Source organism: Onychostoma macrolepis, chromosome 16 (assembly GCF_012432095.1).
Source record: "Onychostoma macrolepis isolate SWU-2019 chromosome 16, ASM1243209v1, whole genome shotgun sequence".
Lineage (NCBI taxonomy): Eukaryota > Metazoa > Chordata > Actinopteri > Cypriniformes > Cyprinidae > Onychostoma > Onychostoma macrolepis.
The window spans coordinates 9156278-9181866 of NC_081170.1; the positions used below are offsets into that span (position 1 = coordinate 9156278).

At 36.5% G+C, this 25589-nt stretch overlaps 1 protein-coding gene across 4 annotated transcripts in view; it reads left to right on the plus strand.

Annotated features, from left to right (window-relative positions):
* rbms3 (RNA binding motif, single stranded interacting protein) overlaps positions 1 to 25589 on the plus strand; it is a 164750-nt gene that overhangs the window by 64051 nt on the left and 75110 nt on the right. For all 4 annotated transcript variants that reach the window (XM_058745715.1, XM_058745713.1, XM_058745711.1 and 1 more), the window contains one exon: positions 3045 to 3136. In XM_058745715.1, coding sequence (XP_058601698.1) covers positions 3045 to 3136 — 92 coding nt within the window. The remainder of the gene's footprint in view (positions 1 to 3044; positions 3137 to 25589) is intronic.

Here is a 25589-nt window from a genome sequence, read left to right on the forward strand (position 1 = left end):
ACGAACAAAAAGATGGATTCGCTTCATTCACGGCTTCAGTGAATCTACATATGTTTGTTCTACTTGCTTCCACGCCATTCTTTTTTTTTTTTTTTGTTGCACAGGATATGCACTATTCATTTCAAAGATATGTCGATTGATTGCAATTACAGGCCTATCTGTTGCAGATTAATCCCGTATGGTAGAGTAAGCCATCGAGGGTCGTTTACAATCAAGTTTGTTCGGTCCGTTTGCTTCTGAAGATCACTCGTAAGTTATCAAGCTCTGCAACGTTTTTAATCACTCTTCTTACATGGATTATTGGCCGTTCGTTAAACACACATGGTTTAATCGCATGTTTACTTTGTGTGTTTTGCATTAGGCAGCTAGACTCTGTAATTGCGAACTTGTTTGTGCAAAAAAAAAAAAAAAAAAAGACACATTTTCCAATTTCAGACAGCTGTTTTTTCCCCTTGTCCGCAATGACAGATGGAGAGGGTGACAGCGGTGGGGGTTGTGGGCAGCATTGAGGGTGTGTTTGATTTTCTCTTTGACTCAATCACGAGCCTCTCATTAAACGGAGTGAACGTAAATATTTGTGTCGTACAACACACAAGCACGCCAACAAGCTCTCTCTTTCACTACCTCGCTTTCCTTTTCTAATTGGAATTATACACAGAGGAAGAGGAGGTAGTGTACAGACTCTTTTTTCCCCACAGTTTTGACATCCGAGGAAAAAAGACAGAGAGGGAGAAAAGAAAGGGAGAGAATACGCACACTCATTTGAGGCGTATTTGTATTTATGGATTTAATTACGTAAGGCTTCCAAAACCTCATATGCCTGATGTCTATACACAAACGTGTGCTTTTTATCTTTTTTACCTCTCTGTCGAGTTCCTTTTCAGGCCTGTTCTGGTTCTGGGCGTCACATTGTTAATAGGAATTGATCCCTGCATTCTTCAGCTTGAAACCTCTTTCTCAGCCCACTTCCTGATGGCTGCTGTTCAGCTCTTTTGGTCAGTGACCTCAGGAATGCTCGCAGCGATCTCTCAAACCAGAAGTGTTCCTCTCTCTGGATCAAGAACAGTCTACAAGAAATCCTTTTTCACACACATGCTCTGTTTTCTTAGGCTTATGAAACATCTGCAGTCTTTGGAACATCTGGACGGCTCAGTTCTCCGCTGTAGAGATCTTTGTCCCTCTCCTTCTCGCCTCCATGTTTACTGGGAGGCTTCAAAGCGGATGGCGTGTTGTTCTATATGTAAGGTGTGTGTGCGTGTGTAAATGAACACATATGTCTGGCATATAGAGCTGTTGGCTTCAGCCGTTTGTGGCCTCTCCAAAGCTCTGCGTTCTGCCATCTGTGGTTTCGAATGTCAGTCAGGCTTTGAGAGTGTGTGTGTTTAGAGTTTAGAAAGGCTTATGGTGAGAATGCCTCCGCCGAATGAAGACACACTGCCTCAAATGTGCCTCAAATGTACTGAGGGTCTTTAAGAACCTCCGCCACTGCAGTTTTTATTACGATACATCGTAAAGGAAGTCATGGATCTTCTCTCTCGCTTGCTGCCAAAGAAATGTTTGGTTAAAGAGCTGGGTGGCGGAATGGACCCTGCTGGAATGGTAGCTGTGTTTTGAAACTTGAAACATGGTAACTGCTTTCTAAATTATCTAAGCTGCCTATTAGCTGGTTGACCAGGCAAAATATATAATATAATATAATATGATATAAACATATTAATTTTTATTAACTTTTTTATTTAAATACCCCTCTTGGGCCCCATTATAATTATGTTAAGTTTTTTGACAGCCCTACTATTTTTATTTTAAAGTCATGATTTCTGAAATCTGAAATCTTTCCATGTAAACTCCTCTGGAACCTGCCAAAAGGATTAGTCCCAAATAATAATAATAATAATAATCATCATCATCATCATCATCATAACTAAAAATATATAATAATTTAAAAAAATTACTTATTTTAAATATACTTATTTTTTAAAAATTACTAAATTACATAATATGTTTCAAAATTGTCTGTCTACTACTTCTGTGGAACATTTTTTCCCCCTCAAATTAGAAATTGCATGCTTCAATTAGGATGTAAAAGTGTCAAGTAATTAAAATAGTATCACAAAAGTAGTCCATACTACTTGTGCTCTATATTCCAAATCCTTTCAATTCATACAGTATCTTTGTGTGAGGAACAAACTAAATTTTGAGTCATTATTTAATGATAATTTTCCCATCCAGTTAGCTATCTGCTGCAACCTGATCATTGAATTAGTGAGTTCAGCATCAGTTTCATTTGAGGACAACTCATTCAGTCCATTTGTGTGCACTGGATCAACAGATTCATTGAAAAGATAGATTGAAACTCAAAAAAAATGATTCATTTATGAATTGTTCAACATTACTTCTCTCATGAACATGGTAATAAGAGCAGTACATAAACCCCATTTTTTATGTTCATTAGCTGTTGCATGATTTGAAGACTTGAATATAGTGAATGAATTATAGTTTGTCTCTTTAAACATGCATACGTATAAAGAGAAAAACTATAATTCATGCACTGTAAAGAGAGTGGCCAACATACAGTGTATGTCAAAAATACACCTTTTGAGTTCCAAGAAGGAGTTTCAATGGAATGAAATAAGTGTGAGTAAATAATTACAGAACGTTCATTTTTGGCTGAACTCTTCCTTTAAGCTGGATTTTCCAGCAGGGGTGAGGTCAGGCTGAATCCTTCTCTGTCCTGTTACTGAGGAAATAGTTGACAAGCATGAGCCTTGAACAAAATGGCCGTTTCCTGTCTCCCCAAGCACACATACAAACCCACACACAGACATAAGCGGCTGTGCTCAAACATGCAGACTCTCTTGTGTCACCACGATCAGCGTGATAAGACAAACAACGGAGCGGTCTTGTTTTGACCCTTGAATTTTAAATCTGATAAATGTGTCCGATAAAGAGTTCTTCAGTTTTTGGCAAAAACACTAAGATATGTGTGCTATAGTGTGTATAAATAACTCTTATCTCACTCTTATTCTGTACATGTGTGTGTGTAGGATATGGCTTTGTGGATTTCGACAGTCCGGCGGCGGCACAGAAAGCTGTAGCGTCCCTGAAGGCCAGTGGAGTGCAGGCACAGATGGCAAAGGTAAGCTAGGCTTTACACAGTGTCTAAACCTGGTTTATTTTTTGTAATTTTTTTAAGCAGAACAGGATGAGGATACCAAGTATGTTCAGTGGTGTAGTGGTGCCTGGAAAAGTGGGTATACTCTTAATATATGCCCCCAATTTTTTTTTTTTTTTCAAATGACCCGGCAAAGGATGAACCGACCTGTGTCATAAACAGTGACATGTAAAACTAGTTTTGCATATTTAGTTCACTATTGTAATATTTGCACACTGTCACTTAACTTCTGCTGCTTGAGTAAGGATCATATGAAAATAATATTATCCACAGAAGAGGTGCAGATTTAGCAATAAATAATTAAAATAAATAAACAAATATAAATAGACTGCAGCAACTGACATTTTGTCAGAACCTCTAGTAAATTGCATGCTATTTTGTTTAGTTGTCTGTTCAGAATTGTGGGAGAATTATGATCTCCATTTGAAACAAACAAAACAATCGTGATTCTCAATCATTTCAGAAGTGAGGGGGACAGAAATGTCAAATATGATAACTTTTTGTCTAATTGACAGGTTTTATTACAATTATTATTATTTATTAATTATTCCTCTTGCTTTTAATTGGCTGAGAAATCAAATACACTGCTTGACTATTATATAGTTATATAATATTATATAATTTATAATATTTTTCCTGTATTTTCCTAATGACAATTTTATGATTTGTTTAGCCTATATACTACATTTTTCCCCATGTTTATCACAGAATAAGGCAGAATATATATTTTGTAGCCTAGTAGCCTATCTATTGCCAAGTGTAATAAATGCTATCAATTAGCACTGCATTATTCAGAATCAGATGCTTTTTATTACCTGGAGATGACTTGAAAAACACACATAAACCATATAGTTGCAATCATGTGTTTACATTCTTAACGTTTCTTTTATTCAGCTTTGCAACAGTAGAGATATCTTTGGCTACAGCGATAGCTGGATTCTTGCACGTCGTGACTCGTAGTTAGTAGCTACTTCTACGAGGCCGATTTGGACTTTCTGCGCCGAGAGTGCCATCCGGCTCGAGTAGCCTATAAATGAAACATACACTGCATGAGAGTGTTTACGTCTCGTTCCTGACCGCATCACTGTCTTTACTGGATGTTTTTAGAGAATATTTGCATTTATTCACATACGATTGTATTAGTTACTCATATGCTGGACTGTCATGATTTGGCTAGTGCAGGACGCGCACCAGGATTTAGAAGTGGGTATACAGAATCTCGACTGATAAAGAAGTGGGTATACGCCGTATACCTGCGTATACCCTCCACTACACCACTGAGTATATTGCTGCCATTTCTAATTATGGTGTCCCTTATGGTGATAATGATTATAGGGAAGATGTTGATTATGACGGCTGTGGTGGTAAACATCTGTGGATATACGTATGATTATCTGGAAGTGGTGGAAATGGACTCATGTAGCTCGATGTCCAGTGTGTGCATTCAGACTCACGCACAGTTGTTTAAAGCATCTGTCCTCTAATATTCATAAGCTTGCAGGCTGTCAGGATGCAGATGGTTTGTGTATCTGAAATCCCATTTAAATGCATGCCTGTCAGATCTCTCTGCAGCGCAGCAGGCCTCGTATGAAACAGACAGGTCATCTTACAGAGAGGAGGAGAGGGAGGCGGGGAGCCAGAGAGAGAGAAAGATGGTGTTTTCGCTCATGTTTGCATGTTTTCTATGGAATTTACCATTTAAATTTAAGCTCAATCGACAGCCTCTGTTGTGTAATGTCGATTACCACAGAAAATAACTTCGACCTTAGTTTTTTGTAATAAAGGCCAAATTCAAAGTTAGTTCAACACATTTATGCTACAAATACTGTTGATTGAGTTTAACTCATTGAACCCTGGACATTGCTTCAGTGTGCTCAGCTTTCTGACTGAAATTGTTTTCCAAACTGAATCTAATTGGTAAGAGGAGCAGTTAATCGTTTTGGAAGCCATTCATAGGCCCTGTTCCAAAACTAGTGAGCTCCTGCCTTCTAAGATACCTTCTGTCATGGGCCAGAATCCTTCACAGATGAGGCAGTCTCAGAATGCATTAGAATATAGTAAAAATATTGATTAATGAAATGTTAATTATAAATATATATTTAAATTTCCTTCAATATCAAGTTGAAGTAGTTAAATCTAATGAGAAACTGAATATTTTACCCAGTATTGTATTTTTATTTATTTAATTTACACTACCATTAAAAGTTTGGTGTCAGTAAGATTTTTTTTTTAAAATAAGATTTTTATATGAATAAGAATGTCTTCTTATTCAGCAAAGACACATTAAATGATAATGTTACAAAAGATTACTATTTCAAATAAATGCTGTTTTTAATGTCTAGTTATTAAAAAAAATATTAAGCAGCACAACTGTTTTCAACAATGATAATAATAAAAAATGTTTCTTGAGCACCAAATCAGCATATTAGAATGATAATGATAATAATTTATAATATTATGGTTTTTTCTTATTTTTTAAAAATCAAATAAATGCAGCATTTGTGAGTATAAGAGTCTTCTTTCAAAAAACATTAAAAAAAATAAAACAATTCTTACCAACCCCAAACGGTAGTGTATTTACAGTAAAAGCTTTCAAGAGCTTTGCGTTGTTAAAAAATATGCTAGTGCCAAACTATTGAAATCAATTATTGAGTCAAGTCAGACAAATCTAAAAATGTTTTAATCAAAATACATTCATACAAATAATAAAAACATTTTATTTTATTTTTTATACAGAATTGTAGTTTGATTCTTGTTTTAAGCAAAAACCTCACTAAATTTTGTTAGGCTTTTTAAATGTATATTTTAGTATCTTTTGTGAATTTGCTTCTGAAGTAAATGCACTGTATTTTTATGTTATTTTATTTTTCCTGGAAAACAAGACAAAATACTAATTAAGAAACTTTTTGTTGGTAGGCTGGCTATTATTTCAGTCTCATTTCAGTAGCTTTTCTGAGCTAAACATTTGAAAGTGTTGAGTGTTATGAAGGAGAACAATTTGATTAGCCGGTCTTCAGTATAAATAGTGATTGGTATGTAGCATGAGCCAATCAGCAAGGTTCTCGCCCACCAGTACCTGCTTCATTAAAACAGTCGGAGCTGATGCTCAATTTACTTTCTCTGTCTGAATATGAATTTCACACAAAGAGCTGTGTAATCTAAACATATAAAGTTGTTTCAAATTGAATTTTCACCGTGCTGTGATGTTTTTGGTGGAATTCAAGAGGAACAGAGAACCGTTGAGTCCTTCCTGGATGGAAGAAACATACTGTAGAAACTAAACTGTTATTCAGAGGAATTTACACTGTGGAAGACGGCCACATACGTCTTTTTAACAATGAGAGAAGGGCAATTAAAAGAACTAAATCGCTTGGCTTAAGGCTCATTAAATTAAACAGGAGCGCAATCGAAGAGTTTCCCTCTGCCCTATTAAACCTGTTTTCATTAAGAATTCTCTCACTTTAACAGTGCCTCTGAGCAACAAAACTAGCCTCTTAAACTTATTTCGCCAGTGTATCAAGCTTCTCCTGTGGTGGTTACTGCTTATTGGGGAGAATGTCTACATGGTAGACATGCAATTTAGATTGTGGGTCAAAATTTGACCCATGTTTGTTGTAGAAAGGACATATTCATGAGAATACACGATTCAAAGATGCAAACAAACCATCTAGGGTTCACTTTAGATATTCAAAGAATATTGCAAATGTAATATTTCACAATGAAATGTACCTCTGAGGCTTGTACAATACTTAAGTGTTGAAATATTTATGGGACCGAAACATATGCTTAAATGCCACAGAGTAATGCGAATTGCAATGGTGTAAGAAGAAACACGGCCCCATATACATGACATACGCAAGTGTGTGTGTAGTCTGATGTCAGAACTCGGGTCAATGAACATTTACTGTCGATTTGTTGTGGGTTTTTAAGAAAGCTTTTGTTTTGGATTTCATAACCTCATTACGTGAATGGTATTCAAACTTCCAGTCCTTTCTATTCTTGTTTGTTGTGCTAGTCCTGCTGTGACATACTTATTGTGTCTGATTTTCTCTAAATTAACTTCAAACAACGTCTGTTACCACTTAAACAGACAATAAAGTCTTTCCTGAAAAGTAAGACTTTTAATTCTCACGTTTAAACAAACAAAACTAGTTTGCATCAAGCAGGGAATTTGTTTGGCAGGAATGCGATATAATTATGATGCCATAATGAGGTGCTAGTATGGAATACTGTAATTGTGAGGAGATGAATTATTCATGAGGCAGTATTTATGTAAATTGTTACACATACGTTAACTGTATAATCGGTACAAGGGAAGTAGAGAAAGAGTGTGCATGTGTGAATTATTCGAGTAGTTGCCTGCAGACATGTCCTTCACATCTGAACATCTCCACACACTCTTTGTGGATCCACATGCCTGCTGGTGATGCACGTTTGTGTGTGCATTGATGTCTGTGTTTGTCTGTGTGTGTGTGTGTGTGTGTGTGTGTGTGCATTTCCCAGGAGAGGACTTTGGTTTTGAGTTTCCACACTGTGTAAACTCATTTTTGCCAGAATCTTTCTACATTGGCGAATGGAATAGAATCATCATGTAAAATGTCAAATGTTCTCAGAGTCTCCATTTGAGGGCTCTTTGTTTGAATGCTATTGGTGTGTCGTATTGTTTTCTGAAATTTCTTCTTTCCGTGATAGACAAGGAACAAATGAAAGAAAAGAAAAGATCAAAGACATTGTGTGGCCTAGTTTGTCATTACTGGGGGAAAAAATCAGAGTTGCCATTTAGACAGATTGCACCTGGATACCAGAAAGCCTGTGTTGTTTTTGTTATTTTTGTATGCGTAGCACAGTTTGGAAAGGATTAAATTATCTTGGAAACAGGATTGGGATTGCATCATAAAACCCATTTAAATAAGACCTTTTTTAATTATAACATTATTTATGTGATGAATAAAAGGAAAAAAAAAAAAAAAAAGGAAAATAAAATTTTATACTTGTACCATTCTGAGCAGTTTCTTCTTGATTTAATTTTCTTATTTACGTCAGATGGGATGACAGCAGTACATGAGCCACCAATTTCATCGAGAAAGTTTGTAAAAATCCATGGTGTTCTTCAACTAATGTCAAAATAATGAGGAGAATCATTGTGAAAATAATATACTGTACCATAATTTTAGACATTCCTGTCTGGATGGGATTAGATTTCTCAGAGGAGTTAGCCGAAAAACTGCAGGTAATTTCCTTTTTGATTCTTATAATTTATGTATGAGGAAAACACATATTTGCTTAAATAGGACAGGATTAAAATCACAAAGTATGTCTCTGCGGAACACAAACTTTCCTGACTTTTCCCATGGAAAAAAAACAAGTCCTGTCTGAATAGAATATTTGCTGTTTCACCATGCAAGAGTAAATGACAGAAATTAGCGCAGAAGTACAACAGCAGAACAGAGAGAAAAGAACCCTGTTAAAAAACAAAACAAAAAAAAACATGCTGGTTGGGTATGTTTTGAAGCATGGCAGCTGGTTCTGAGATGGTCCTGAGCAGGAGTTGCTTAGGACCAGCACATGATCAGCTCGTAACCATGCTTATAACCAGCTGAAGACCAACTAAAGACCAGCTCAAACCAGCTGCCATGCTTCAAAACATACCTAACCAGCATATGCTGATTTTTTTTAAACAGGGAGAGAACAGAACTTAGTGTCTCAGTTCATCTTTAGCCATCTTTAAAAGCTATAATGGACCCAGTAGGTCGGACTGCAGCTCTTTTTTTCACAGAAGAATGCAGCGAGTGAAGGTTCTGGAAAAAAAAAAAATTTTGCACCTTGATTTGATGGAACCACCTGGCGGCATTGACTCCCGTGGACAGGAGGGAACGTAGACCTGTAGGAGTGCTGTTTCAGCGGTTATCCTGAGGCCTGCGTCAAAGCTTTGAATATGTAAATCCAAGACTAGACTTTTGGTGTTGTGTGATGATGAGGCTGTAAAAATGTAAATGAAAATTCACTCTTGAGTCGAATCAATACTTGAAGCGTTAGCCATTAGCATTTTAAAATGTAATGTTAGTAATCTTTTATTGATACCGCAGTCATCTTTCTGTAATTTAACAGCTTTAGATGGCCAGACATGTTTAAATGTCCTCATTAGCATTACATTATGTAACTGTTGGATTAAACTAGTCTGTCTGAATGTGTGTGTGTGTAAGTCCAGTTGGTCCTTGACTTTTTATGAGCTGTAGCAAAGTGGTAATATTACAGGTTTTGCTGCACCTTTGGCTTCCATTATGATTTCTTTCCCCGGGCCGTCTGAAGAACTGTGAACACTCAGATAATACTGTGAGGGTGTGTGTGTGCGTGCGCGGGTGAAGGTCTTTTATTTTAATGCCTACATAGAGATTTGCATTGTGTGCACGAGTGTGTATTTACATGTCTTTGCCAACTGTAATTGTATTACCTTCATGACTTAGTAGCATTGCTTTCTTGAAGCATATTCTCATGCTTAAAAATGGTTTTGTTTTTAATATAGCCGTATAGCAGGAGGCGGAAAAATTCCCTCAGGGTATTATATGAGCGGAAGTGTGGAAAATGCTCTCATTCTTCTCCGTTCTCAATTTTGCGCGTGTCACGGCGTTCCGGTAGCGCTAAATGAGGGTGAATAATTGCTCCTTAAAGAAGAGGGCCTTTCCATCCTCACGGACACCTTGTATGAATAAACCAGTGCAACAACTTCAAATTGAAGTTAAATTGTTTCCCCTTTCTGTCTGCTGTGAGGGGACTTATCATTCCTTCACATAACCTCAGTGCTTTCCCCATTCATGTTTTCATTTGGCCCAAAAAGTTGCAGGAAAAAGCGTTCCCTGCAGTAGAAAGTACTCGTAATAACCTAACCAAGGTCAGGCTAGTAATTAGAGTGTATGTGTGTGTGTGTGTGTGTGTATGTGTGTGTACGTGTTTGCCAGTCCCCATCACACCTTAAGCCCAGACGTGAATTACGCTGTGGGAGTCTGAGCTGCACCTGTCGCAAAGATTCCTACTGCTGGGTGACTGGCAGGTCTTCCACACACAAACACACTCACGCACAGACAAATTTATGTCTAGCCTGAGTGTTAGGAAACCTTGGAGCACACTAGTTTAGCTGAATTGCCTGAATCCAGCTTTCATTTTTTTTTTTTTATTTTTTTTTTTTAGCCAGCTACTCTATTAAACTAGATTTTTATTCTTTTCTGAAGAAAATGCATGGTGCTCACCCAGGGAAAAGACACTGCCGTGATGCTGGGGTGGTTGCTGTTGCAATTAGGCTGCTAAGGTGTTGTGGGGGTTACAAGGGTTTCCTCTATGTTAAGATTAATAATAATGGTAATTTTCATGATTAAAATAACAATTTTAAACGTAAAAATGAAAATGACGGCAGCATTATATATACAGTATGGAAAATGGAAATTTTTTTAATCAATTATTAGTATTTATTAAAGTTTCTATATATTTCATGTATATGTATACATCTGTATATATATATATATATATATATATATATATATGAAGAGTTCAGATGCAAAAGCCTCTAAATGCCATCTGACATTTTCTTCTAAAATAAGCATTTTTATCAGGCTCCTATATTTATGTTTAGTTATTTTATTTGAATTGCATAGAAAAGGACCTATACATTGCTATTAGAGTAAAATTACTGAACCTAAACATAGAGTCTGATAAAATGCTCATTTTAGAAGGAAATTTCAGATGGCACTTAGAGGCTTTTGCATCTGAACTCTTCATACATATATATATATATATACATATACATATATATATATATATATATATATATATATACATATACATATATACAGTGCCCTACAAAAGTATTGGAACAGTGAAGACAAAATAGTTCTGTTGGCTGTGGAGTCAAGACATTTGCAAATATGATGAAAAGATGAATATAAGACAAAACTACAGAACGTCACATTTTATTATTAGCCGTTTCAACACATACATGTTTTACCAAATAAAAAGAACAGCACTTTTAGAGTTAAATATTGGGACAGTTGAACATAAGGCAGATATAAAAGATTAAAAGCTATTATTTAGTTGCAGATCCCTTGCGCACCATCAGAGCAGTGAGTCTGTGACCCAGAGACATCACCAGACTCTTGGTCTCATTCTTTGAAATACTTTCCCCAGCCTTTAATGCAGCCAATTCCAATTGTTGCTTGTTTTGGGGAGTTTCTGCCTTTACTCTCCTCTTCAGCTGGTGAAATTCATGTTCAATCGGATTTAAATCTGGAGATACAAGACAAAATACTACAAGATAAATTCCTTGACTGAACTGGCAGGGTGTTTTGGGTCATTGTCCTGATGCAATATGAAGCACTTCCCAATGAATCTGGTGGCATTTTCTTGAATATTGGTAGGCAAGATGGTTTCGTACCCTTCCAAATTCATTCTGCTACTGTCATCATACATTAAGTCATCAGTAAAGTTGAGAGGGTCTGTTCCAGAGACAGCCATGCATGCCCATGCCATGACACCACCTCCACCATGCTTTACAGATGAGGCTGTATGCTTGGGATCATTGCAGTTCCCTTTTTTTCTCCACATTTTTGCTTTCCCATCACTTTGATAAAGGTTCATCTTTGTCTCATCGGTCCATAAACACAGTTCCAAAACTCTTCTGGCTCACCTTTGGGCTTTTTTGCAAACTCTAATCTTGCCTTTCTATTTTTGGAGCTGGTGAGAGGTTTGTATCTTGCTGTGTAGCATCTGTAATTCTGTGTCAAAGTCTCCTGAGGACAGTAGATTGTCAGAGCATCACCCCAGTTTTCTGGAAGTTGTTGGTGATTTTACAGACACGTCTTTTAGGGTTCATTTTCACGGCTTTTATGATTTGTCTGTCATCAACTACTGTTGTTTTCTCAGCCGATCAGGTAGTTGTTGGTTGCTGGTGTCGCTGGTGGTTTCCAAACTCTTGATTTCTCCATGCCCTTTGTTTTTGCTATAGCTCTAATTGACTTCCTCTTTTCTTTTAGCATCCAAATTGCTTGCGTTTCTCTCAAAGTCAGCTCCCTCATCTTCATCCTGGTTTGTGTGTGTCATCATCGAATACAAGATTCAGAATGCAGAAGTAATGGATATAACTGATACAATACATTCCCTGCTTTTAATATCTGAAGAATTAATGCAACAGGACACAGCTGATCACTTAGAAAGACCTGTGAGGCAACTGTTCCAATACTTATGCTCACATCAGATAGAGGGATGAAACTCTAAAAGTGCTGAACTTCAGCTGGTGAAACATATGTGTTGAATCACCTAATAATAAAATGTGACATTCTGTAGTTTTGTCTCATATTCATCTTTTAATCATATTTGTAAATGTCTTGACTCCACAGCCAACAGAGAAATTGTGTCTTTATATATATATATATACACACACACATACATAGTTAGCATTCACCATTCTCAGGGATATAGAACTCTAAGCCAAAGACATATATATATATATATATATATATATATATACATATATATATATATGTATATGTATATGTGTATATGTATATATATAAAAGTTTTTGTTTACATAATGAGTGTGTACTGTGTATATGTATTATGTGTATATATAAATACAAACACATGCATGTATATATTTAAGATAAATATGTTATGTTTATATATTAAATATGTTTATATATAATATGAAATATAATAATATATACATGTAAATATTTCCAAAATATATACTGTATGTGTGTGTATTTATATATGCATAATAAATAAACAGTACACATACAAACCCGATTCCAAAAAAGTTGGGACACTGTATAAATTGTGAATAAAAACAGAATGCAATGATGTGGAAGTTCCAAATTTCAATATTTTATTCAAAATACAACATAGATGACATATCAAATGTTTAAACTGAGAAAATGTATCATTTTAAGGGAAAAATAAGTTGATTTTAAATTTCATGGCATCAACACATCTCAAAAAAGTTGGGACAAGGCCATGTTTACCACTGTGTGGCATCCCCTCTTCTTTTTATAACAGTCTGCAAACGTCTGGGGACTGAGGAGACAAGTTGCTCAAGTTTAGGAATAGGAATGTTGTCCCATTCTTGTCTAATACAGGCTTCTAGTTGCTCAACTGTCTTAGGTCTTGTTTGTCGCATCTTCCTCTTTATGATGCGCCAAATGTTTTCTATGGGTGAAATATCTGGACTGCAGGCTGGCCATTTCAGTACCCGGATCCTTCTTCTACGCAGCCATGATGTTGTAATTGATGCAGTATGTGGTCAGGCATTGTCATGTTGGAAAATGCAAGGTCTTCCCTGAAAGAGACGACGTCTGGATGGGAGCATATGTTGTTCTAGAACTTGGATATACCTTTCAGCATTGATGGTGCCTTTCCAGATGTGTAAGCTGCCCATGCCACACACACTCATGCAACCCCATACCATCAGAGATGCAGGCTTCTGAACTGAGCGCTGATAACAACTTGGGTTGTCCTTGTCCTCTTTAGTCCGGATGACATAGCGTCCCAGTTTTCCAAAAAGAACTTCAAATTTTGATTCGTCTGACCACAGAACAGTTTTCCACTTTGCCACAGTCCATTTTAAATGAGCCTTGGCCCAGAGAAAACGCCTGCGCTTCTGGATCATGTTTAGATATGGCTTCTTTTTTGACCTATAGAGTTTTAGCCGGCAATCGCGAATGGCACGGTGGATTGTGTTCACCGACAATGTTTTCTGGAAGTATTCCTGAGCCCATGTTGTGATTTCCATTACAGTAGCATTCCTGTATGTGATGCAGTGCCGTCTAAGGGCCCGAAGATCACGGGCATCCAGTATGGTTTTCCGGCCTTGACCCTTACACACAGAGATTGTTCCAGATTCTCTGAATCTTTGGATGATATTATGCACTGTAGATGATGATAACTTCAAACTCTTTGCAATTTTTCTCTGAGAAACTCCTTTCTGATATTGCTCCACTATTTTTCGCCGCAGCATTGGGGGAATTGGTGATCCTCTTCCCATCTTGACTTCTGAGAGACACTGCCACTCTGAGAGGCTCTTTTTATACCCAATCATGTTGGCAATTGATCTAATAAGTTGCAAATTGGTCCTCCAGCTGTTCCTTATATGTACATTTAACTTTTCCGGCCTCTTATTGCTACCTGTCCCAACTTTTTTGGAATGTGTAGCTCTCATGAAATCCAAAATGAGCCAATATTTGGCATGACATTTCAAAATGTCTCACTTTCAACATTTGATATGTTATCTATATTCTATTGTGAATAAAATATAAGTTTATGAGATTTGTAAATTATTGCATTCCTTTTTTTATTCACAGTTTGTACAGTGTCCCAACTTTTTTGGAATCGGGTTTGTATATTATGTAAACAAAAACTTATTTTGGATTCGATTAATCATTTGACAGCACGTTTTTTTAGCACATTTCCATTCATTTCCATTTGAAAATATATTTTATATAAACACACATACACACACACACACACACACATATATATACTCTCAATAATATACTGTCATTTAGTGCTTTTTCCCCATTTTATCATTCGCCTGATGAAAATCGTAAGTTTGATTGCTAAGTATAGTAAAAGCACACCTTTCTTTGACGAACTATTAAAAAAATTATAAATAAAAAAAATAAAAAATAGTACTCGAGGAAACAACTCTTACTCTACATATGAGCAGTAGTTGTGGTGCTGCTTGTCTTTTAAAATCCTGTAGAATGTGAAATCTTTCATATGTTATTGCATTTGATGGTTCTAACATCAGTTCTGAGTCATTAATATTTATTTAGTTTGCTTTGGGAACACTCTTTTTATTTGTTAGCATTCACCATTCTCAGGGGATATAGAATTCTAAGCCAAAGACAAAGAAGTTGTATTAAGGCTTTATGCAAGCGAATTACCTTTTGTAGTTGCTTAGCAAAGCATAGCACAGAACTTCCTAACAGTTCCTATAACTGTTCTTAGTACTCAGTCACTCAGTCAGGCTAAAAATGGACAAGCTGAGAAATATAATGTTCCTCTTCTCCCTAAGTGTACATACTTTATGTATAATAAAGGCAAACCACTGAAATCCAACACCATGTCCTGTTTAAAAATCCAACCACCATCGCTTCGAGATTATTCTTCTCGTTATGGGGCCGGAAAGAGTGGGGGAAGAAAGAGAAAGGAAAGATGTGATTGCGCTTTGTCTTCCACCATTGACATCAAATTCCCATTTCCTAAATGTTCTGTGAAGTGTGTTTCCCTCTCCACGGGCTCACCGTCTCTCTCTCTGTGTGTGTGTGTGTGTGTGTGTGTGTGTGTGTGTGTTGTGTTGTTGCCGTTCGGTTTTGGTGTGGGCCCACAGTGATTGAAAACAGATGCCTTGTTTTTTTGTAGTTGTCTCGCCGGGGAAAGTAATGGACAAAGCAGAACACAGGACAGCGAAAGCATAAACGAGATCTATTGCGACACAATGAAATGGGCTCGGGAAGCAATAAGCACCAGGCGCATTCCGGTTATATAAAATGGTGGCTTCTCACTCCCTTTCACTCACAGATGATTTGTATAACATAATGCGCCTTCCTCTTGCCTACGATACTGCATCGAGAGAAAAAAAAAAATGAAAAAAAAAAAACAGGCACGCCGGTTGAGTCCAATATGAAATTGAGCCATGAAGGCCTGTTGCCAATGTCTTGTTCTCGGGGTTTTGTAATTCAAAGCTTTACTCGTTTATAAAGGGTTATCTGGGATCTGGACTCTTTGTTTCAGAGGAACTCTCCCTGTTTGGGTTGTCTTTATTTTTAACTACATTTTTTTTTTTTTTTTGTAATGGGTTGATTAAACCATAATGATCTATCCAAACATCCCTAATGTGTGGTCTGCCTCTACTTTGTTGTTCTCAATGGTGTTTTTTATCTGGTATTTGCCAGTTTCGAGTTGGAATACTATTGTCACTTATACTACATGACTTGCTGTAGAATATTTAGGTTCTTTTGTTGACCAAGGCTTCATTCATTTGATCAAAAATAGAGTAAAAACAGTAATATTGTGAAATATTATTACAATTTAAAATAATGGTTTTCTATTTTAATATATACTTTAAAATGTAATCTGAAGTTGAAATAGAAACCAAAATTGTGAAAGTCTTTAGTGTCACCTTTCATTGATTTAATGCAAACTCGTTCAATAAAACTATTGATTTCTTTAAAAAAACACCAAACATTTGAGAAGAAGTGTACATTAAATACATGCTGTAGCAGTGCTTTGACGTTAAATGATATTTGAATATATTTATAATCAACATTTCTTTGATCAATATTTTTTCCTGTCTTCTAATGCATTCTGGGATTACCTCATCTGTGAAGGATACATGTATATCCTTGGTCTATTTTTGCATAGTTTGTTTTAAGAAAAAAATAATGAATTAAAAGAAGTATTGAAAATCACAGTATATATTGCTTCACATCACACTTGGAATGGAAGGTGAAGTCAGATGAAGTCCATTATGGGATATGTTATTTATTGTGTTCTGGTTTTATACAGCACATTTTGGCTAATGTAGCAGGTCATGTGAAAATGAGTATACTGTGCAGAGTATACATACTTTGTATTTACACTGAGGGGTAATGTGCTTTCTCAGATTTTTAAGACTAGTGAAGTATACAATACTTTAAGTTGTTAAAATGCTTTTCTTTCTCACTTAAGGCACAAATTTGGCCAGAATTGCGACTGGTTAAACTTAAGAACACAGTTGCATGACGCCCCTGTATGGTAGTATGCCAGTCCAAACACAGCCAGAAACAAGGAGGAGGATGTGGGAGTGGTGTGGCCTTAAAACCTTCAAGCTCGCAAACAAAAGGAAGACAGCCAAGCTGGCCCAATTGAATTATGGGTGATGTAGTCAGAATGTTAGTATCTCTGAGCCTCTATCAGCCTCTCACCAATCTCATTATCCGTGCATTAGCAGCTGTGTGAGGAAGGAAAGGGGCTTTTAGTGGGAGCACTCAGGAGCTGGAGGGCTGGGCTCCAGACAAAAAGCAAAAAAGAAAGCCGAGAGCTCAAGGAGTTGCAGTTGTTGTTGTTTATAATGATGCTAATGTGCATTTGCAAGATGCATGTGCGTGCGAGCTCTATTCTCTAGATGAGGGCACACAAAGGCCAGAGGAAAGGTGTAGTACACATGCTTCAAACCATTTGCCAGAACTCAGAGGGCTGTGCTTCATTCAGACCACTGATCAGGCAGGAAACACATCCCTCCAGCTGTTAGCACTAGAAACACCATCACAAATGTCTCATTTCACAAATGAAAGGATTTGAGAGAGAGAGAGAGCGGAAAGCACACAGACAGACACATCCGGATGCTGCCGTGTCTCCTCTGTCCCTGTCGTACACATGTAGCCCCGTCTCACTCCAGCGCTGTTGTTATTCCTCACTAGTGCCTGAGATCTGTCTACATATCTCCGCCATCTCGGGCAGTGAGTTGTACTAACAGCTGATATGGCCGCTGATGTTCTTGTTCCATTATGGAGACGTGTCGTTCTCACGAGAGCTCGATCTGACTGTCATTTCCACAGCGAATAAATCTTCCACTTCTTTCAGCACTCTTATAATAACTCCATCTGCTTAATAGTTGATTCACAAGCGCTGCTTGAGTTGGGAGATTTATCGTAGATTTGTCACACGGATATTTCAAAAGGTTTGAAAGGGTTGCTTTCCAGACTGACTTTTAGTTGTGTTTTTTGGTGGCTTGGTTGCATTTTTATTGGCATAGTCAAAGTGCATTTATGCAATATGCAAAACCATTTTTAATTGATATTTTAATATTTCATGTTATTAAATATATTTATGCTGCAATATAAATCATAGTTCTTAAATATGATGTAAATGTAATACAATTACATACAAATATAATAAATAATAAATACTACGAATTTCATTCTTTTTAGTTTTTTTAATAAAAGTATATTTTAAATTACATTTATCCATTTTATGTTTTAAATATATTTCTGAAATAATATATAACATAATATGTATTATAAAGCATACATTTTTCATATTTAAAAAAATATATATATTTAAATTGATATATTTTGTACCAAAATCAAAGTGCATTTGTTCAGTTTTCAAATTAATTTTAGCTATATCTTATTTATTTAATTCTAAAAAAATATTCTTATATTTAATCCCTAATTGATTGTATATTAATTTGTATAAAGATTATGTTGTAAATAGGACTGATTTATATTCAATACATAAGACTATTGAACTATAAAGTGGTAAGTGCACTCTAGATGAGATATGGTAGGCTTACTCGATGTGAGTAATATTTTGACGTGTGTAAACACACACTACATGATCCAGTGTCACGATGACCTTGTGATTGGTCCACTTTCACATCATCATTGCATGTGTCTTCCAAAACACATTTAGAGGCTATCTGTAAGGGTCATTTTGTGGATTAATGAAAAAAAAGGCAAAGGCGTTTCAGATGAAGGACCTTGACTGGTTATCATTCCATATGGGACTGAGTTGTGCAAACAGCTGCTACTGGCGGAACAGCATGTTCCTTGGGCTGAAACAGACTGAGAATGCTAGAGAAGAGAGTTCCTGAGTAGTCTGGAAGATTTGACTATGTCACATAACCAGATTGACCCTACTTCCTGTCTGTTGCACAGGCAGTTAGCACTGGCCATCTCATGGAAACGTCTGCTTTTATGAGCTAACTCAGAAAGACGGCCAGCATCTGCATGTGCGTCACATGTTTCTCACCCTCGCCGGTGCGTGCAAGCCTTCCCTCGGTCTACGCCAGTGCTAGAGCAGAATCTTAGCCGGGAATCAAAATCGATTGGCTCCAAAGAGCAGCTCACTCTAAACAAAGACAAATGAATGATCCTCACTTCCCCTCACTCCACCTCTCAAAAAAATCTCACTGCCTGCAGTCCTCGCCCTCGGGATGTACAGCGCAAGAGGAACTAACGTTGACCTGTTCTTGAGCTGTAAAAGAATAATAATAATAAAAAAAAAACAATAGACCTGATTTCTTGACATGCAATAAATCAAAGTTATATAATTCATAAAAATCTCCCGCCGGATGAGCAGGCCAGCTGCAAGAAGGCCAGCACTGAGTGATTAATGCCTCTCTTTACATTTGATCTAGCTCTCATAGACGCAAAAACAACACAGGGGTTAAAGAACCTGAGGCGCAGATGATGCTGATCATTTTGATGAGTGAATGATTGATGGATAGTGGGAATGATGGAGTCTGAGAGGATATGCTCCAGAAATCTCGGCCAAGTGCATGCACCGATGTGGCGCTGACCCAGCCGTCATGGGCGCGGTATGGGCAGCTACGTCAGAACGGGCACTATACGTGCCAAAACACAGCTGTCTTGGACCCAGATGTCATGTAAAGATGACCTCATCACAGAGACTTAAGCTGCAGCTGCTGTTGTAATGTCAGGCAGATATGAGCTCACTGAAGCGCTCGCCAGTTAACTATAGTTACGGCCTGACAGAGTGCTGGAGAACCATTTGTGATGCATCATAGAGCTGTAAGTGCAACAGATCCATCCAATATTGTTTGATAATGTAATACACAGAACTGTGCTGCCTCTATTCTAGCTGCAGATATACTGCACTCCATGCTAATTACTACATACCGTTTTTACTGTTCTTATGTTAGATTGACAGCAGAAAGAAAGTCTCAATTTTCACAGAACGTTTTAATGTCATTTGCATTTTTTGCATATCACTACTTGGCAGGTTGCGATCAGTTACATACCATGCAATAACCAGTGATTTTAAAGTCTGAATATGTGCCAGGGTTGTGTAAAATTGAGAGCTCATTCAAGAGTGTGGATTTAAATTAAAAGGATAGTTCAACCACAAATGAACATCATGTCATGTCATCCTTTACTGTTCCAAACCTGTATGAGTTTCTTTCTTCTGTTAAACACAAAAGAAGACATTTTTAACACTGTTGGTAAACAAACAGTTGACGGTAGCCATATCTATCTATCTATCTATCTATCTATCTATCTATCTATCTATCTATCTATCTATCTATCTATCTATCTATCTATCTATCTATCTATCTATCTATCTATCTATCTATCTATCTATCTATCTATCTGTCTGTCTGTCTATCGTTCTATCATTCTATCTGTCGCTCTGTCTATCTATTGTTTTATCCATCTATCTATCTATCTATCTATCTATCTATCTATCTATCTATCTATCTATCTATCTATCTATCTATCTATCTATCTATCTATCTATCTATCTATCTATCTATCTATAGTTCTACCATTCTATAGTTCTACCATTCTACCGTTCTGCTTATCATTCTGTCTATATATTGTTTGATAATTTATTCTGTCTTGAGGTTTTATCTAGCTGTCCGTTTGTGTATCTGTTTCATTTGCTCGTTCTATCATTCTCTTTATCATTCGATCTATTTTTCTGTCATTCTATCTATCATTATATCCATCGTTGTATATGTATATCTTTATCAATAAAATGTTGCTTTCCTTGTGTAACGGATGTGAAAGGACACACTCACACATGGGATTTGTTCTTTTTAATTAACCCTGTTACACTAGTTAAAAATTGCAGTTGTGTGAATAACTTTGAATTTCAACTTATTTTAATTCTGTTTCCTTACATTTAAATTCAGAGTTCATCCAGTTTGCTACCTCATTTCAAATTCAAGAACTGAATTGCAATTTAAGAGACATTATTCTCAGTTAAATTCTGAATAGTGCACAATACCGGTGTAAACACTCTGTCTGATATCTTCTTTTGTGTTCCATGTAAAAAAGAAAGTCATACAGGTTTGGAATGACTTGAGGGTGAGAAAATGATGTCATAATTTTCATTTTTTTAAACTGTCATTAAGATGAAGACTCTTTCATGATTGAAAGACCAAAAACACCAATCAAACACACACAAACATATGCACAGTGCACAAAGGGCTTGTTATATATTGGTTTCTTTACACACCACTAGTTGTAGACATTACCACAGGGAAAATGGTGCTCTTGGCTACAATATAGATGAGCTCACTGTTTCACGGTCTTGGCAAGTCTTGAGGCGTGATAGGCTATGTTGGGCAATATTACAGGCTTTGGATCACATGAGCTCAGTGTGTGTTTATGTGTTGAGAGTCTGTGTGTTTATGACAGAGCAAACACTACATCCTTTGGCCCCGTGATGGACATTATGTCCGTAGCGTAATGGCCCTACTGGAGGAAGTCTCACTGTATTAACAAATAAATACAGCACATTAAGGCTCTTAAATACCCATGTATGTGAAAATGGGACTGTAATGTTATGGCTATCTGATTTGTTCCATTATGAGACAGTATTTGTTTGTGTCTTGTATTGTGACTAAATTCCCCATTAGAATGTCTCTTTTTTTTGCTTTTTAATTAAGTTTTGGCAGTGTGTTAAATGAGCTGTAGCAGTTAAGCGCTTTCCCACGCCTTACTAGAATAAACTGTTCGGATTAAGCAAGGCACAGATCTTTTTATACCCGTCATCTGTGATTAATGGCCACATTGGCCTCACTGTATTATTTTCCAAAATGATATGATAAAAAAAAAAAAAAATAAAATAAAATTAATTTTTACATTGTTAATAAATAATATGAATCACAATTGTTCAATATTATACATTTTATATATACATTACAAGTTAATGGTGTTGTCACACACCTGGCCTCAGATAAAGATGAAGCAGACGGTTTTTTGTTTATGCTGTTTCTGGCTGGATTTCAACGTCAGACATTTGGAACGTATGCAGACAACAGGAAGGAGATGTTTATGCTCTTCTGCTGTTTCGAGACAACTTTCTGGCAAACCGCTTTCTGAGCTCCATGTAAACAAGGAAGTTATGTCACCTGCCTTCTGGGTATCCTTGTGCAGACATTGTGTAAAAGTTATCTGGTTTACAAGCTTTACCACATGAAGTTTTCATGACAAAGTTGAATATAACTTTACACAGAAAAGATGAGTAAGTGATTCTATCACACTCGTGTCATGTAAAGAAACAATCTACATTCAATATGTTAGAAATCAGCAGCATTTGCGGAATAATGTTGATTACCACAAAAAAAGCAAACCTGAAGGTTATGGTGAAATGTAAAGCTTAAAATTTTATAGAAGCACTATTTAGTAACACTTTACAATAAGGTTCCATTTGTTAACTTTAACTGCATTAGTTAACATTAACAATGAAAATATTTCTAAAGCATTCATGAATCTTAGTTAATGGTAATTAATTATTAAAATCACTATAACTCAAATTAACAAAGATTAATAAATACTGTAACAACATATATTGTAGTTAATGTTCACTAATGTTAACTAATGGGACCTTATTATAAAGTGTTACTAATTATTTTAGCTGCAAAGCAGTTTATCATAATTTATGCCTGTTAGTTATGCTTATTATTTTAACGTTAAATCAACATTATGAAACAAACGCTATTGATTAGACTTTACTTGTATTGAACTGAATATTCTTTATCATGTTTAATATTTAAAGGGATAGTTCACCCAAAAATGTAAATGTTGTCATCATTTACTCACCCTCATGTTGTTCCAACCCGATTCGAGTTTCTTGAACATACAAGAAGATATGTTGCAGTTGATGGTCCCCATTGACTTCCATAGTATTTCTTTCCCAACTATGGAAGTCTAAATCATTTTTATTGTCAGTTAAGCTTAAAATCTAATGCCTGAATTGAACTTCAAATGTATTGTGAAAATTTGTTGCTTGAGATCAATAGCCCTACGTTCAAGATAAGATACAGGCCGTGGCTCTCTCATTTTTTCTCATGTAATCTCTTCTCTCCGTGCCATTTTCATCCTCAGTCTTCACAGTAAGAGCTGTAAGTGTCAACATTTTTTAGCACTGCCTATTTGATCACTCGTCGGTGTGTGTGTGTCGCCGCTGGTGACATGGTTCAGCGGCATCAGTGTGATCCCTCACTGCCTCTCAGAGTGCCTGTCCTATCCTTTATCATTTTCTATTGCCACTAAATCCGAGGTCATGACAGATAAGCCTCCAGGTGGCACAGTGGTACACAATGTGTGTGTGGGCAGGTTTGTGTGTGTGTAGCTTATCCAAAAAAAAAAAAAAAAAAATCCCACTCTATCAATCCTACAATAATTGAGAAATATCAGAGCACTCTTGTCGAAATTTAGAGAAAACGTCTCTTGCAAGATTGCAAGTGTCTACTTGTTGTCAGGTGTGTGTATGTGTGTGTTTGTGTTTGTGTTTGTGTAAGTGTGATAAAGAAAAGGAGGTTCATTTCTCCGGAGCTCAATAGTCTACCCTTTATCCCAATCAAGATGAAGAGGCCACGGCGAGTGAAGATGAAAGCAGAGACGCTTCAGCACCACCGGCTCTATAATGCCTCTGGTAATAACAGGCTTTCATCAAGAGTGAAATGGCAACAAACGTCCGCTTGTGTTTAACCATCAAACACGTCGTCCCCGACTGAAAGCGGACAGATTAGCGTAACTCCACAGATCGGCCACAGGAGTGTTTTTCTCTTTCATTTGATTGGGATCATCTGTGGAGTGTTGAGGAAGAGGTGTTTTATGGAGACGTCAGGCCCGGCTGTGCTGATTGGATGATGGTGGGAGGATTTACGGGAAGAAGCTAGAGCCGTTGATCAAAGAGTGAGGGCTGAAGTGGACAAGCTGACATAGAGGGAGAGAGAAAGAAGAAAAAAGCTATCAGCATGCGAAAGGGTGGTGTCGTCCATTCCATCCTGGGATCTGGAAGGTGGACGTTTGATCCTTATAGGAAGAAGACCATTTCTTTTATTTTTCTAACTTCCTCCCTTCCTTCCTTTCATTTGAAACACAGAAAGACTGACAGCCTCAGTTGCCATTCGCTTTCATTGCATTCACTCACTTCCATATAATATAAGTGAGCAGGGACTTGAGACAGTCATTAGATTTGGAGCAGCATGCAGTGAGTGAATGATTATAGAAATATTTTCATTTTTGGGTGAACTATCCCTTTAAGGGAAGAAATATTCCTCTGAGCCACATTAGCTCTTGTTTTAACCTCTCTTCCACGGCAGTTGTCCCTATATCGTCCCTTCTGTGTTGACATTGTGGGAAAGTCGTGGTAATAAATCAGTCTTGGTCTTGTGGCGATAAATAAAGATTCTGCTCTGTTCATCTGTAATTTCTTACACCCTCAGTCTCTCTCTGTGGTAACAGGGCCGATGTTCCCCTGAGACTCGGCAGTTGCTGTTAGGTTTTGTGATTAGGTTTTGCTGTAACATGTTGTGGTTCAGTGGTCAGTGCTGGAGTTGGTGCTATCAGACCCCTGGTGACTCTGAACACATCTTCCGCTCTCTTTTGGAGGTGTGCTTTTTGATGGATTTCTACTTTCTATTATAGTATTTATGTATTAAATAGATCAGTAATTTGGGTTATTGAAAATAACCTATCTGCATTGATGTGATGAATGATGTAGGCCAGTTCCAAAAGGTAATAAATTGATCATTTTAAACAATTGTATGGCTAGATTGAAATGTTTATAATTAATTGTAATTATTTACTTATTTATTTTTAATATATACTATACTGTTTAGTTTGGGGTTAGTATAGGGCTCGATGAAATCCATTGAATTTTTTTCCCCAAATTCTGTTTTATTTTTTTTCCCCAATTCTGTTTTTTTTAAATCATGAAACTCATACAATTTAACAGCAATTTATTAAAAGTTTAACAAAAATATTTAGGGCCTTATAAAATACATTTTATGTTTCTCATATTCAGGTTTATTTTTACCAAATTCTGTGTTTTCCATTTTAGCTTTCTGGATTCCATTCTAATGGTCTAATTAATAGATTTTGTAACAATTTGTTAATTTATATTAATTTATTTTCTTCTGCAAAACATGCAGAATTTCTGTTTCTGCAGAACAGTCTTTTTGTAGCTTAATATTCACAGACACAAGTCCATATTGAGTTTTGATTTAAGTGTACTGACCTACTTTTGATTTATTCATTCAAATTTGGCAATTTCCTTGACTTTCTGCGTTATACAGTAAATTCCGTTTTTATGACTGGATTCCGCAATTCTGTCTGCATTTTCCGTATAGCAAAAATCATAGGGCCCTAGATTAGTAAAGATGTCCTCTAGCTCACCAAGGCTACATTTATTTGATCAAAAATAGAGTTAAGTGGGCTGGAAATCATTCTTATATACTGATTTGGTGCTAAAGTAACAGTTCATATAACCAATTGTTGCAAACTGTTGTGCTGCTTAATGTTTTTGTGGAAATATATATTCAGGATTATTTCATTACATATATATGTATTTTTTTTCTTTATTGTCACTTTTGATCAGTTTAATTCAGTTTAATACATGCTGAATAGTATTA